Here is a 14542-nt window from a genome sequence, read left to right as displayed (position 1 = left end):
TGTCTTTAAAATTCAAAATATTATTTCAACTTATAATCAATATTTTAAATTAAAAATTATTAATCTTTCCCAATTTTTTTTACTATAGTGAAATACACATAACTTAAAGTTTGCCATCTCAGCCTTTTTGTTTTTGTCTTTTTTTTAGTCTTGCTCTGTCATCCTGGCAGTGCAGTGGTGTCATCACAGCTCACTGCAACCTCAAACTCCTGGGCTCAAGCAATCATCCTGCCTCAGCCTCCCCAGTAGCTGAGACTACAGGCATGTACCACCATGCCCGGCTTATTTTTCTATTTTTAGTAGAGACGGGATTTCACTCTTGCTTAGGCTGGTCTCAAACTCCTGACCTCAAGTGATCCTCCCAGGGTGCTGGGATTATAGCCACTCTAGAGCCACTGTGCCAGGCCCATCTTAGCCATTTTAAGTATACATTTCAGTGGTATGAACTATATTCACATTGTTGTACAACCATTACCACTATCCATCTCCAGAACTCTTTTCATCTTGCAAAACTAAAACCCTATTCCTGTTAAGCAATAGTAGTATTTTCCATTAAATAATAATAATAATAATTCCCATTTCCCCCGTCTTCTCAGTGCCTGGAGACCACCATTTCACTTTCTGTCTCTATGAATTTGGTCACTCTAGGTACGTCATGTAAGCAGAATTGTACAGTATGCCTTTTTGTGACTGGCTTTTCTCACTTCATGTAGTGTCCTCCTCAGGTTTCATCCATGTTGTGGCATGTGTCAGAATTTACTCCTTTTTAAGACTTAGTAATATTCTGTTGTATGAATGTACCACATTTTGCTCAACCATTCACCTGTCAGTAGACACAGTTGTTCCCATCTTTTAGCTATTGTGAATAATGCTGCTATGAACATTATCAAATATCTGAGACCCTGCCTTCAGTTGGGGTATATACCCATAAATGAATTGTGGGATCATATGGCAATTCTATTTTTAATTTTTTGAGGAATCGTTGTACTGCCTTCTGTAGCAGCTACACCATTTTATTTTATTTTTATTTTTTTGAGACAGAGTCTCACTCTGTTGCCCAGGCTAGAGTGCTATGGCATCAGCCTAGCTCAAAGCAACCTCAGACTCCCAGGCTCAAGCGATCCTCCTGCCTCAGCCTCCCAAGTAGCTGGGACTACAGGCATGTGCCCCCATGCCCGGCTCATTTTTTCTATATATATTTTTAGTTGGCCAATTAATTTCTTTCTATTTTTAGTAGAGATGGGGTCTTGCTCTTGCTCTTGCTCAGGCTGGTTTCTAACTCCTGACCTTGAGTGATCCTCCCGCCTCGGCGTCCCAGAGTGCTAGGATTACAGGCGTGAACCACCTGTTTTCTGTTATTTTTTATAGTATACATCTTAATGGGTGTGAAGTGGTATCTCACTGTAGTTTCAATTTGCATTTCCCTAAAATTAGTATTTTTTTTAATATACCATGTCTTCAAAATCCAGTGTATGTTCTATAGTTACATCTCGATTTGTACTGGCCACATTTCAAGTGCTGACTAGCTGGCCGCTGTATTGGGAAGTGTGGTTCTGCAGGGAAACGTTGGGGGCAGTGGGTAGGATCTTACGGGATTCGGGCATGTGTCTGGTGTCAGCAAGAACGTTTTGATCGTGTGCGTCGCCTGAGGAGGAGCTGGGCCTGAGGAGGAGCTGGGCCTGAGGAGGAGCTGGGCGTCTGGGAGGCTGTGTGTCCCTTGTCCTTGGCAGGATGGATTCGAGGAGGGGACTGGACTCCAAGGCCTTGGGAGGAGCCTGGTTCACAGTCGCCCCTCTTGAATGGCTGTATAGGGTGGGGGGCGGCCGGCGCCTCAGACCCCATTCATTGCCACTAGCTTTTGCAAAAGCTGTTTTGAACTCTCCATCCACACATGCCCACAGATCTTTTCACCATCGTACACCGGAAAGGCGTCTGGCCAAAGGGTGGGAGGCCGGAGCTTCCTTCCCAGCGCTCTGCCTTGACCCTTCACTGCCCCCTGCGTCCCCCTGGAGCCTGTCTAATCAGATCCAGGCCTGACCTCGCCAGAGGTCCTGGACCAGGAGGAAAGCCCCCCTCCCTTCCCTGAACTGCCACAGACCTGGCTCTCAGGAGACCCCTCCCCTTGGGGTGATTTATGGGGGTGTCCAGGAACCGTTTCCTGCCTGTTTTTGTTCCCTTCCAACCTGCTGGGCTCACTCTCTGCCCCTGGTCTCTCCCCACAGCCTGGTTGTACCTATGGTGGGGGCAGGGAGGGGCTGGAGATTCCTCCCCAGATTGCTTGGGGACAAAGGTGCTTTCTTCTTCCCTTCTCCCCACCGCCCCCAGGCAGGCCTTTGTCCTTCCTGTTGCTTTCTCTGGCCCTCACACCTGTAGGGCCTCCCAGTCACTGCCTGTTACCCCCTCCCATCACCTAGCTTGAAGTGAGGGACCCAGAACTGTCCCCACCAGGCCAACAGGTGTCTGCAGGAGTATAAAGTCACAGCAACACCCTGCTGTGCACCAGCCACAGCAGTAGCTCATCTACTCCGTTGTCAACCCCACAGTCGCCTCCAGGGTGACTTGTTCAGAGCTCAGGGTGTTCAGAGATCCAGCCCTCAGCCTGAGAGACTAAAGGGACCCATGTAGCCCCAAGATCCTTTCTACCCTGACTCCCTAAAGGAAAAATGCTGTTACTTGTGAACAAGGAGTGAGTGGAAGATTCCAGGTGACTCCAGCTAAGCCGAGTACGCTGGCCCAGACATTGTGGATCCGGACAAGGGCTTGTTCATGAAGACAGGTCGGGGCTAAAGATCTCGGAAAAGTGCCTCGTCCACCCCCTTCATTTATGGCTGAGAGGATGCGACATGCCCGGGGTCTGACAGCAGTCTCGGGGACACCTAAGGAGTATGCAGGTTTGGGTAAGGGTGTGAGGAAGGAAGGAGCCTTGGATGAGGAGGACCACAGCTTCCTCCCCCATCCCCTTGCCTGGGCCACACCTGCAGCCCGCTGGGCTCCCGGGCTGGAGCTGGAGAACCAACCCGAGGGCTCGTTCCTTTCCCCTCGACCAGTGAGAAGAGTCTGTTCCCACATGCAGTCCACTGTGGGGCCACCTGCCCTTGGAGAATGAGAAACTTGCTGGAGAACTAAGGGTCACCCCAGCAAAGGGCCTAGGCCTCAGTTTCCCCTCTGTGAAATGAAGGGATTGGCTTCAGATTAGTGGTTTTCAAGCAAAGCTGCCCTTCAAGTTAAATGTTTGGCAGAACTGCAACGAAGCAGAGCTCAGAAAGGTACAGCAAGGTGCTGCTCTACTGAAAGGGAAACGTGGGCAGGAACACGTGTGGAGGCTTCCAGGCTGGCTCCTTCCCTGTGCCCCTCCCAGCGACAGCGGCAGCATTCCTGGCTAACATCACATTCAGCTGGGCGGTACTTGTTTGGTTTGGGGAGGAGGAGGAGCTGGACAGTGGAGACCAGACTTCTCTGTGCCCTGCACCTTGGTGAGAAGCCCTTTCCCTTGCATCTTTCCCGGGGCCAGCTCCTCCCTGCTCTGGGTGCCTCCAGGGAGCCCAGAGTGGGGGCTAGAAGCACAAAAGGATTCGGTTCCTTAATGAGGAGGCGTCTGTAGTCAGCAGAGCCATTAGTCCCCGCCCCAGGTCCCTGGGGGGCTGCGAGCTCCTCTCCAGCTGGAGTGAGGAGGGGGCAGGCAGACGGCTGGCCCAGGAGCCTGGGCGCCCACTCCACTCACCAGGCCGCTGCATCCAGCTCTGCCCTCCTGGAGATTGAGGCTGGGAGACAGTAGAGGGGCCCCAGTGGCAGCTCAGCCCGCCCTGCAAGCCCCTGGCTGACCTGCAGGCCCTCAGCCAAGCAGCCTTTGGCCTGAGACAGGCAGGCTAACCTCTGGGGACCGTCTCACCAAGCCTGATGGGGGCTCCAGCTGGGACACTTGCCCCCACCTCCCACCCCCAGGGCCCCAAGGTACTGAGTGTCAGGGCCGTACCTGCATGGAGACGTGCGTGATTGATTACCTACACAGTACCAGAACCACATGCCAGCCACAGGAGCTGATGGCTTCAAACCCCCATTCCCATCCAGTTGTGGACCCGCAGGCCACATAACGGAGACACAGCCACGCTGCCCAGCAAACGCTGCCCTGCACGCATGTACAAAGAGCTGCACACACCCATCAGCCGCACTCCCAGGAGGCCCTCAAAGAGGAGGAGGCAGGGCGGGGGATTTTTATGCATGTTTATATTTAATGAACCACATGCAAATGAGACGGAGAGCATGCCACAAAGGAGCCGCCCCCAGAGACTCGGAGTGGAAGGGCACAAAGGCTTGGCCTTTTGGGCTGCCCTGGAGGCCAGGTCAGGCCAGTGGCTCGAGGGGGCTTGAGATAGGGCATAGGGGCGGGGGAGGACCGCCTGCCCACACCGGGGAGCCAAGAGAGGAGCCAGGACCAGCTCCAGCGTCCCTGCTGCTGTGGGGGGAGGGCTCCTCCTGGGAGGGGAACGACTGTCCCAGTTGATGGAGTGCCTGAGAGGAGGGGCTGCCTGCCTGGACAGATGGTGTGCCGCCTTCCCACACTTGAAGCAAAGTGGATTTTAATGAAATCACAGCTCTGGTGCTGAAGCTGGGAACCCGAGTTGGGGGGGGCCCTTCCCCAGGCTCTGCAGGGTGGGGCTTGGGGGTGGGTGGGAATGGGGTGGGCAGGGACACTTAACCAGCCTAAAACTGGGAGGGGGCTGCACCATAGCCCCCTGCACTGGTCTCTGCAGACCAGAGTTCAAGCGGTTAGTTCAGATCCCCAAAAGGTGGGGAGGGGGCCCTGAATATTTATGACACATTGAAATGTAGATTGGTAGGTCTGACAGTCTTCTGAGAGGCTTGTCACCTTGGATGGATACATCACCCTCTTGGGGCGCATGGAGAAACTGCAGAAGATCTGGGGGCGGGGGTGATGAGGAAGGACCAAAAAAGCTACTGGGCCCTGGTGACCAAGGTCTGATGACCGGTGTGCCTCTTGGGCAACGTTGGGCTATTTGCTTCCCTTCTCGGGGCCTTAGTTTCCAATTCTGTCAGACGTGAAGCATAATACTCAGGCCTTGCATACCTTAGAGTTTATGAAAATAAATCTGAAAGCAGCAGAAAAATTGGGGAATGGGACTTGGGAGCAGGGCCTTCTCTGGCCCTCATGGGTCAGTTTTAGGGGCACTGAGGCCTCCCAGAGAAGCCCCAAACAGCCCAAGATTTCCCTATTGTAAGTTTGTCATCCAAGAGTTTGCCCAGACCTTTTGTAAAAGGCATCCCAGTCTAGCCTGTACCACCTCTTTTTTTTTTTCAGGGTCTTGCCCTGTTGCCCAGGCTAGAGTGCAGTGGCCTCATCATAGCTTGCTGCAGTCTCCAAATCCTGAGCTCAAAGGATCCTCCTGCCCCAGCTGCCAGAGTAGCTGGGACTACAGGCGTGTGCCACCTCGCCTGGCTAATTTTTAAAATTTTAGAGATAGTAGAGAGGGATCCCCCTCTTGCTCAGGCTGGTTTTGAACTCCTGCCCTCAAGTGATCCTCCAGCCTCAGCCTCCCAGAGTGCTAGTATTACAGGTGTGAGTGGGGGTAGTTGCTGATGCCCTGCAGGAAAACTCTGCCCCGAGGCGGGCAAGGCCCAGGTCTCCACGCCTGAGACCAGCCGCGCCCCAGCCTGCCCTGCCCTCTGCGCCCAGCAGCGTGCCATCGCCACACCCTCTCTTCTCCCCAGCCATGTCGGACTTCCACGTGCACCCCCAGGCCACCGTGGGTGAGGAGGGCGGTGTGGCCCGCTTCCAGTGCCAAATCCATGGGCTTCCCAAACCCCTGATCACGTGGGAGAAGAACAGAGTCCCCATCGACACGGACAACGAGAGGTGAGCCACGTGTGGGAAAGACGGAGGGAGGACAAAGTCACCCTGGCCCTGGAGGACTGCGTGCAGCTCTGGGAGCCGCAGCTGGTGCCCACAGGGGCCTGGGACTGCGCGGTTTAGACTGGGTGTCCACGTGGCTTGCTGGGCCCGGCTCCTAGGCTCAGGGGTGTGTCTGTGGGGCTCCTGTGCGATCATTGTCCAGGCCGGGATCGAGGGTGCGTCCACTTTGAGAGTCCCAGTGCACGTCTGTGATGACGAGTGTGACGTGGGACAGTGCTTAGGTCCTAGGCTGAGTCTCTGATGCTCATGGCCCATGGTGTCAGCGGCTGTGCTGGTGGTAGGCTGTGTCCCTCCCCTCAACAGGTACACACTGCTGCCCAAGGGGGTCCTGCAGATCACAGGACTTCGGGCTGAGGACAGTGGCATCTTTCACTGTGTGGCCTCGAACATTGCCAGTGTGCGGATCAGCCACGGAGCCAGGCTCACTGTGTCAGGTGAGGGTCCTTTGGCCCTTTCCCCCACCAGCCTCCTAGTTCCTCCTCACCCTCAAACCAGTCCCCCTTCAACTGGCCTCTGGAGACTCAGCGCCCGGTGTGTGATGAGCACAGAGCTCTGCTGCCGCCCTGGTTCGGAAGACACCCGAGAACACCTGAGGCGGTCCCGGGCTCAGTTCTACCGCGGAAGCCCCTCCTCTGCTCGCTCCCAGCTCTCCCTTCGCTGGAGGCCCTGCAGGGCTGGGAGCAGGGGATGGGTGTGAGGGACATCCCGGTCCCCCTGGTGTCTCTCTGCCCCACAGGTCCTGGTGTCTGGGCCGGTGTCGGTTTCCCGCTCTCCACGCCCTGGGTGGTGGGTAGGGTGGACAGTTCCCAGCTGAAGTCAGGAAATGTGGCATCTCCCTCCAGGCTCGGGCTCCGAGGCCTACAAGGAGCCAGCCATCCTCGTAGGGCCTGAGAACCTCACCCTGACTGTGCACCAGACCGCAGTGCTCGAGTGTGTCGCCACGGGCAACCCGCGCCCCATTGTGTCCTGGAGCCGCCTGGGTGAGCCCCATCCCCACAGCCCCTGCCCCTCCTACCCCGCCCCAGGAGGGCTCTGGTCACCCAGCTCTGGGGGAACGTTGAATCCTGTTTGTTCTCTGCAGTTGTTTTCTTCCTGTGGCCTGGGGAGGGATCTTCCCCCATGTCGGGGATGGCTTAGCTCACTGGGTTACCTTGTCCACCCCCATCCTCAGCACTGGGTCCCCCAGCACCCCAGCCTCTTTCCCTTCCTGCTCAGCCCTGCCCTCTACACCCCGGCCATGCTCCCCAGCTGTGCTGTCCCAAGCCCCTCCAAATCTCAGCCAGTCCTCAAACCCTCGCTCTGGGCCCCCCAGTCTCTAGCCTGGCCCCTAAGTCCCCAGCCTAAATCCCTGGGCAGCTGAAGGAGGGAAATGAAAGGGGGCAGATGGGCCCACATTGTCTGAGCGGAAAGGTCACGCAGGGGAAGGAAACTCCGGAGGGGGTGGGGTGGGGCCGCATTCACAGGAGACTGTGCCACATTGTAGCAGCTGAGTGATGGGGAAGGAGGGGGCGGCAGGCGGGATAATGGAGTAGATTTCACCACTTCAGGGGCTGAATGCGGAGCTGTCTCCTTGTATTCTGACTGTGCTAATCTGATCCTGGTTGGGGGGGCCTGGGAGAGGCAGGGAAGAGTGGCCTCACCGTTAGGAGGAGCCTCTGGGCACTGCGAGGACCATCTGGTCCAACATTTCCCAGAGCGTGATCTGTCAGGCGGGAAGAACGGCCTGGTGGTCTGACAAGTTTGGAAAATAAAGTTAACCAGGTCCCCTTACTGCAGGCCTTCTCAGAGCCCTTACAGCTTTGGGCTTCGGGACTGACCCCCAGGAGCGGGGTGCATACTTGACCATGTCTCGAGAGAGGCAGCCCAGGCTGGGAAATGTTGATCTGATCCAAACCCCTTACCTTACGGATTGTGAAACGGAGGGGAAGGGACTTTAAGGTCGCCAGTGAGTGGGTGATGGTGCTAGGACCAGGCCCCAGGGCCCTGCTGCCAGGCGAGTGTTCTGTGCAGCTCTCTGCCGCCTCTGCCCTGCTGAGCTGCGTGGGAGGGAAGGTGCCCGTCACAGACGGGGGTTCCCTGGAAGCCCGGCAGGAGGGCGAGCCGGGTGGGGGCTTGTGGGTCCCTTTCCGCGCCTCTCTCTCTCTGACCTCGCTCGTCTGCCCCTCCCTCCCCAGACGGCCGCCCCATCGGGGTGGAGGGCATCCAGGTGCTGGGCACGGGCAACCTCATCATCTCAGACGTGAGCGTCCAGCACGCGGGCGTCTACGTCTGTGCGGCCAACAGGCCCGGCACGCGCGTCAGGAGAACGGCGCAGGGCCGGCTGGTGGTGCAAGGTACGGACCAGCCAAGCCCGGGAGGGGAGGGAGGGGACTTGCACGGCCCTTCCTCCTGCCCGCTCCTCGCCTCCTCAGCGCCCCTGGCCCGAGCCCGAGCCCAGTTCCCTGCGCCTTGCCCCTCACCTGGCCCCCAGGCCAGGCCAAGGGTCACAGCTCTCCGCCCTAGGAAGGCGCCACCCCAGAGTCATTTCCACTTTCTCATCTCAGCCGGTCCTCCCCACCTGTGTCGCTCACACGTGTCCCCCCACATGCTCTTGTCGTTGACACATGTGGCACATCCGTGCTCACACCTGCCTGCCTGTGGGCTCCCCGTGTGCTTGTCACTTCACGCTCTCGCCGAGGCCCCCGCCGAACACGCAGAGCCGCCTCCACGCCCATGGCGAGGCCGACCTGGTCATTCTGTCCAGCCTCCAGCCCGGGGCTCAGCTGTCCCTATGAACTGGGCTCGGATGAACATTTTCGGGGTTTCTCTGTGGTTGCTCCCTCCCCAAGGGCAGGGAAGGGCCGGGAAGTGGGAGAATCTGGAACTTAACTGCGCGTCTGTTTAGCATTCCACGTGCTGCTAGTCCGTCCAGATGAAAGTGATGGAGCATTTCATTTCTCGGGTGTTAATGGAGGCCGGAGGCCTGGGATTGGAGGAGAGTGGAATGGAAAGTGGGGGTGAGGGGGGCCGGGACTGAGGGCTCATCCATCTCCCCGTCATTACCACCTTCTGGAGGTGCAGCCAAACCTATTAGCACATTTATTTATTTAACAATTTCCTGAATCAGGAACTCAGCTTGATTGCTCTCGGATACAACTGTCAGTCTTTTAAATCGTCATTAAAATGGAGTCCTCTCTTGGGTCTGCCTGGAGCAGAGGGAGGAGGGAGCTGGGCTGGGCCCCACCTGGAAGAGGGTGTGTGTTCAGAGCCCACTGGTGCCCTGGGGACCTGGGGACCTCCAGCGCCGTCCCCGCTGCCCCTTCCTCCTGCCTTCGCTTCACAGCCATCTCTCTCCCTCTCTGCCTGACCCCCCGCTCCACGTGCTTCTCTGTGCCCACCCGCAGCCCCAGCCGAGTTTGTCCAGCACCCGCAGTCCATCTCCAGGCCGGCCGGGACCACGGCCATGTTCACCTGCCAGGCCCAGGGTGAGCCGCCCCCTCACGTCACCTGGCTGAAGAATGGCCAGGTGCTGGGGCCAGGAGGCCACATCAGGCTCAAGAATAACAACAGGTCCGTGTGTGGCATGTGCTGGGTGAGGGCTGGGGAAGTGGGGGACAGGGAGGCCCGGAGCGGGTGGCTGAGCAGAACGGGCACCTCCTGCCAGGGGCAAGCCTGGAGACGTGGGTTAGAGCCCTGGGCCTGCCACCAGCTGGGTGGGAGAACTCGGACAAGCCGTTTGTCTTCCGGAAGGGTTCAGTTTCTCCGTCTCCCGAGTGGGAGGTTCGGCCCACCTCCGAGGACACTGAGAGGCAGAGGGGACCTAAGGCTCTCCCTCCCCCGCAGCACGCTGACCATTTCCGGAATTGGCCCCGAAGACGAGGCCATCTACCAGTGCGTGGCTGAGAACAGCGCAGGGTCCTCGCAGGCCAGTGCCAGGCTCACCGTGCTGTGGGCCGAGGGGCTGCCCGGGCCTCCCCGCAACGTGCGGGCTGTCTCGGTGTCGTCCACCGAGGTCCGTGTGTCCTGGAGCGAGCCCCTGGTCAACACCAAGGAGATCATCGGCTACGTCCTGCACATCAGGAAGGCTGCCGGTGGGTGGGGCTGGGAGGGCGAGAGGCAGAGCCACCCCTGGCCCTACTTCTCATCCCTTTCAGTCCTGCACGTCCTGACCCAACACCTTCCTTCCCTTCTCCCCATGCACCCTGGCTGCCCTCGTTTCCCCAGTGCGGTGGGGCTCCCTCGTGTCCCTTACTCTCCTCTGTCCCACCTTTGCCTCCCAGACCCACCGGAGCTGGAGTATCAGGAAGCGGTCAGCAAGAGCACTTTTCAGCACCTGGTGAGCGACCTGGAGCCCTCCACGGCCTACAGCTTCTACATCAAGGCCTACACGCCCAGGGGGGCCAGCTCGGCCTCCATCCCCACCCTGGCCAGCACCCTGGGGGAAGGTGAGGCCTGGGTGTGGAGTACAAAACCACAGACACTCAGGGCGTCGGAGCAGAACCACTGTGCACAGTTGTTCAGGCTGTGCACTGCACAGGGTGCCTGACCCTCCTAGGGCTGAGTTGGGGTGGGACCTACTCAAAGGAAAGGGATCTAATTCGTGGAACGGTGCCGTTTGAGCAGGTGCACACCCTGGGTCAGGGGCCAGGGAGCTGCCAGGCTCCTGGGGGTCTGGGTCACAGGTGGAAGGTGGACAGGCAGAGCGCAGACTGAGCCCTCACGTCCCGGCCTCCTCCCCGCAGCCCCCGCCCCTCCCCCGTTGTCCGTGCGGGTCTTGGGCAGCTCCTCCCTGCAGCTGCTGTGGGAGCCCTGGCCCCGGCTGGCCCAGCGCGAGGGCGGCTTCAAGCTGTTTTACCGCCCAGCGAGCAAGGCCTCCTTCACTGGCCCCATCCTGCTGCCTGGAACTGTCTCCTCCTACAACCTCAGCCAGCTCGGTGAGGCGGACGCGGGCCTGGGCCTGGGCCTGGGCGGCTGGGCGGGGTGTGGGCTGCGGGATCACCTCCCATTCCCTGCGGGGACACAGCTGTGTGGTAGGCGCAGGGCAGTCACTCAGCCCTGCCTTCCCCAGACCCCACCTCGGTGTATGAGGTGAAGCTGCTCGCCTATAACCAGCACGGAGACGGCAACGCCACGGTCCGCTTCGTGTCCTTGAGGGGAGCATCTGAGAGGACAGGTGAGGGCTGGGAACAGAGTGGGGGGCTGGGGGGATGGGAAGGAGGAAAGGTGGGATAGTGCGTGTGCAGCCCTTGAGAAATAGACCTCAGTTTGAAATTTAGCTGTGCAACTTTCTAGCTGTGTGACCTTGGGCAAGTTACTTGACCTCTCTGAGCTAGTGTTTTCTCCTGTATAAAGCAAGTATAATAATCCCTGCTTTATAAAGCTGTGGCAAGGATGAAGTGGTCCATGTACAGTGTTATTCCCAGTACCTGGCACAAAGTTAGTGCTCAGTAACTGCTAAGAAGAACTGAAAAGGCTGGGCTGGGGTCCCACAGGCAAAGTCAAAGGGTGCTGCCACTCCCACTTGAGGGTGGGAGCAGCTGAGGGAGGGGTCCCCGAGGCTGGGGTCTGGGGGTGCTTCAGGCCTGGAGAGCTGCAGGCCCCACCCTGCCCCTGCCCTCCAGCCCTGAGCCCGCCGTGCGACTGCCAGAAGGAGGAAGTAGCCAACCAGACGTCCACCACGGGCATTGTCATTGGCATCCACATTGGGGTCACCTGCATCATCTTCTGCGTCCTCTTCCTTCTGTTTGGCCAAAGGGGCAGGTGGGTGCTGGGCTGGGGAGGGGCCTGGGCTGGGGAGGGGCCTGGGCTGGGGAGGGGTGAGGACGGGCCTGGAGAAGGGGGTGGCAGGGGAAAGGTCGGGGGCTCACCACCTGTGTCTTTTGTTTCTCTCCTTTTGTTCTCGCTCCCTCCCACGTCCCTCCCCCAACTCCTGGCTCACCCTTAGGGTCCTCTTGTGTAAGGACGTGGAAAACCAGCTCTCCCCTCCTCAGGGTCCCCGGAGCCAGCGGGACCCTGGCATCCTGGCCCTGAACGGGGCAGGACGGGGCGAGCGGGGCCAGCTGGGCCGCGACGGGAAACTTGTGGACGTGAAGGAGCTAGAGCAGCTGTTCCCCCCAGCTGGGGCGGGGGTGCAGCCGGGCCCCAGACCTGCGGTGAGTGCCCTGGGGTGAGTGCCACGCCGTGCGCAAGCCTGCCCCTCTGGGGCCTGCCCACCTCCCCGTCCCACTGTCGCTTCAGCTGGGCCACGGGCCTCGGCCGGCAGCCTCAGCCCGGCCCCGGGTCTTCCCTGGGCTCAAAACCATGGCCGGAGCTTCTCTCTGTGCCCCCAGACCAGGCAACAAGGCCTGGAGGCCCTGAGCCCCGAGCGGGTGGGATGCCAGCCTGACCCTGGGGCCCTCGAGCTGACGCCGCGTGACCGGCCCTTTCCCCGGCAGGACCCCGCCGCGGCCCCCGGCCCGTGCGAGGAGACCCAGCTCTCCTCGCTGCCGCTCCGGGGCTTCAGCCTTCTGGATGGGAGGACGGCCAAGGCCCTGGCCCCCGGCGCGGGCCCCGCGGCTGCCCCGACGGCCCAGGACGGAGGCCCCGGCCTCCTCGGTGAAGGACCCGCCGCCCGGCCGGCACGCGCGGCGCAGTAGCCACGTCTGCGGGCTCTGGAGGGGGAGCCCCCGTTCTCAGGTCAAAGGCAAGAGTTCTCCTGTCACGTGGGTCCGGCTGGTCCTGGGGGCTCCCCGGCATTCCTGCCCTGACCGCAGCTCAGGTGTCGAGGCCGGAGGAGGCAGCCTCGGCAGGGACCCGGCCCAGGAGCCCACGCCCCTGGCCCTGGGCTAGTCCCCGTCACCTCTGCCTGGTACCCACGTGACTTGGAACCGAACTAACCTTTTCCTTTAAAAAGCAAAACTTAAAAAAGACAAAAAAAAAAAACAAGGGAGAGAGAAAGGAAGGTGAATTAGACTCCAAAAATACGCCCCCGCTGTGGCGGGCCTGACGCCGTCACCCTCCACCGACCGAGTTTTCTCAGGATGGATTTTTGCTGTGAGGCTCGCAGCACCTACCTCAGCCGGAATGAATGTCCTTGGGGAGTGGGCGCTGCCCCCGCCCCACAGAGCCCGAATGCACTCCTACCTCAAGCCTCCTACGGCACCCCTCCCTCCCCACGTTGTCCAGAGTTTAAAAAAAAAAAGGAAAAAAAAAAAGCACTTCCCATTTCCAGGTGTGAAAGAAAACGTCTACCTCAAGGCTTGCTGGCTCTGCGGCCTGCTGTCACTGGACCTCCCTCCCTGGCCTCTGCTTTCCCCCGGCCCCACCCGCCTCTCCCCTGGAGAGGAGACCCCAGGAGGCCGAGCCACCAAGGGGGCCCTGCAGAAATGAAAATGGGATTGGTCAGAGAGAAAATGTGAAAAAAGCCAAAAATGCGAGGACGTTTGTTCCTTGAAGTACAAACTGTTATCCAAACAAGCCACCTCCCAGCACGCGGCCTGTGCTCCCTGGATTCCCATCTGTCCCCTCCCCTGTCAGCCCCCTCGGGGATGCTGCACCCTCTCTGCCCGGGCCCTGGGAGGGGCATCGCCCCGCCGGCCTCCTGTCCCGCCAGGCACGGCCCTAGGAATGTACCGCGTGTGACGGGGGTGGGGGTGCGGGTGTCCCTGGCAGGGGCGCCCCAGCCCTGTCTCAGGGGACACAGCCAGCCTGACTCACCCCGACAGTGGACCGGACACTGTCAGCAGATGCCGCTGGAAGCTATTTTTATACAAGGTGTGTTTAAGAGTTATGTTCTCTTATGTGACTTGTTTCTCTTTTCTGGTGTGGTGTTCTTTGAACTACTTAAAGAAGGAAAAATCAAAAAAAAAAAAAAAAAACCAAGGAAACAAATACCTATTTTTGGTTACACTCAGAAACATTTTTTTAAATAGCAGAAAACTTTTTTTTAAGAAAAAAAAAAAACAAGTGTATTCCTTAAGAATGAGATTAGACCATAAAATCCCTGACCCCCAACCCTCTAGGGACAGCCCACCCTGAACTTTAGTTAATTAGCTGAAGAAGGTAGCATTCGTGTTTTCCTAGAAGACTAGAGTCGTGTCCACACGAACTCCGGGAGGGGCTGTCCCCCTCCGCCCAGATGGCTGGCGACGCCAAGGGCTCCACCAAGCGCGGGGACAGCGCCCTCTGACCCCGAAGCAACTCCTCTCTGGAGCCCCCCTCCCTTGGGAAGAGGGGGGCTGGGGCAGGAGGGGACTAGGGGGCCACCTGGCCCGACCTGGGTTTTGTCACACTCTACTCATTTTGACTGAATAAAAGTCCTGTTGCCAAAGTGAACCCTAAGTTTCTTGGTGACTGTGTCAGGTCCTGGGGTTCGAGGGCAGGAGTGCCGGCCAGGCTCCAGGGGTCAGGGCCTGGGGTCACGTGCTAGGTCTTCTCCACAGAGGGGCAGTTCCCAGGGCCTCAGGCCTCCCTGTGAGGCAGGTATGCTAGTGCCATCATCTCCATTTCACAGTCCGTGAAACCGAGAAAGAAGAGAAGTGAAGGAAACATCCAGAATCTCCCACCTCCCGGCAGTCTGGTCCTCACACAGCAGAGTTGGCCTGGCAGGCCAGACTGCCCGGTTCCAGGGTCTGCCCTCTGACCTTTGCCCCGCAC

At 58.9% G+C, this 14542-nt stretch overlaps 1 protein-coding gene across 1 annotated transcript in view; it reads left to right on the top strand.

The window, feature by feature from the left end:
- IGDCC3 (immunoglobulin superfamily DCC subclass member 3) overlaps window positions 1–14201 on the top strand; it is a 37983-nt gene extending 23782 nt beyond the window's left edge. Inside the window, exons 2-13 of the mRNA XM_012758741.3 lie at window positions 5728–5872; window positions 6233–6363; window positions 6772–6909; window positions 8104–8262; window positions 9313–9478; window positions 9752–9999; window positions 10189–10353; window positions 10651–10842; window positions 10977–11081; window positions 11530–11668; window positions 11853–12060; window positions 12343–14201. Of these exons, the coding sequence (XP_012614195.2) occupies window positions 5728–5872; window positions 6233–6363; window positions 6772–6909; window positions 8104–8262; window positions 9313–9478; window positions 9752–9999; window positions 10189–10353; window positions 10651–10842; window positions 10977–11081; window positions 11530–11668; window positions 11853–12060; window positions 12343–12543 (1997 nt within the window). The 3' untranslated portion in view covers window positions 12544–14201. The remainder of the gene's footprint in view (window positions 1–5727; window positions 5873–6232; window positions 6364–6771; window positions 6910–8103; window positions 8263–9312; window positions 9479–9751; window positions 10000–10188; window positions 10354–10650; window positions 10843–10976; window positions 11082–11529; window positions 11669–11852; window positions 12061–12342) is intronic.
- Window positions 14202–14542: the final 341 nt, after the last annotated feature.

This window comes from Microcebus murinus, chromosome 6 (genome assembly GCF_040939455.1).
Source record: "Microcebus murinus isolate Inina chromosome 6, M.murinus_Inina_mat1.0, whole genome shotgun sequence".
Taxonomy (NCBI): domain Eukaryota; kingdom Metazoa; phylum Chordata; class Mammalia; order Primates; family Cheirogaleidae; genus Microcebus; species Microcebus murinus.
The sequence above is the reverse complement of the archived record's forward strand: the minus strand, read 5'-3'. Positions and strand labels throughout refer to the sequence as shown.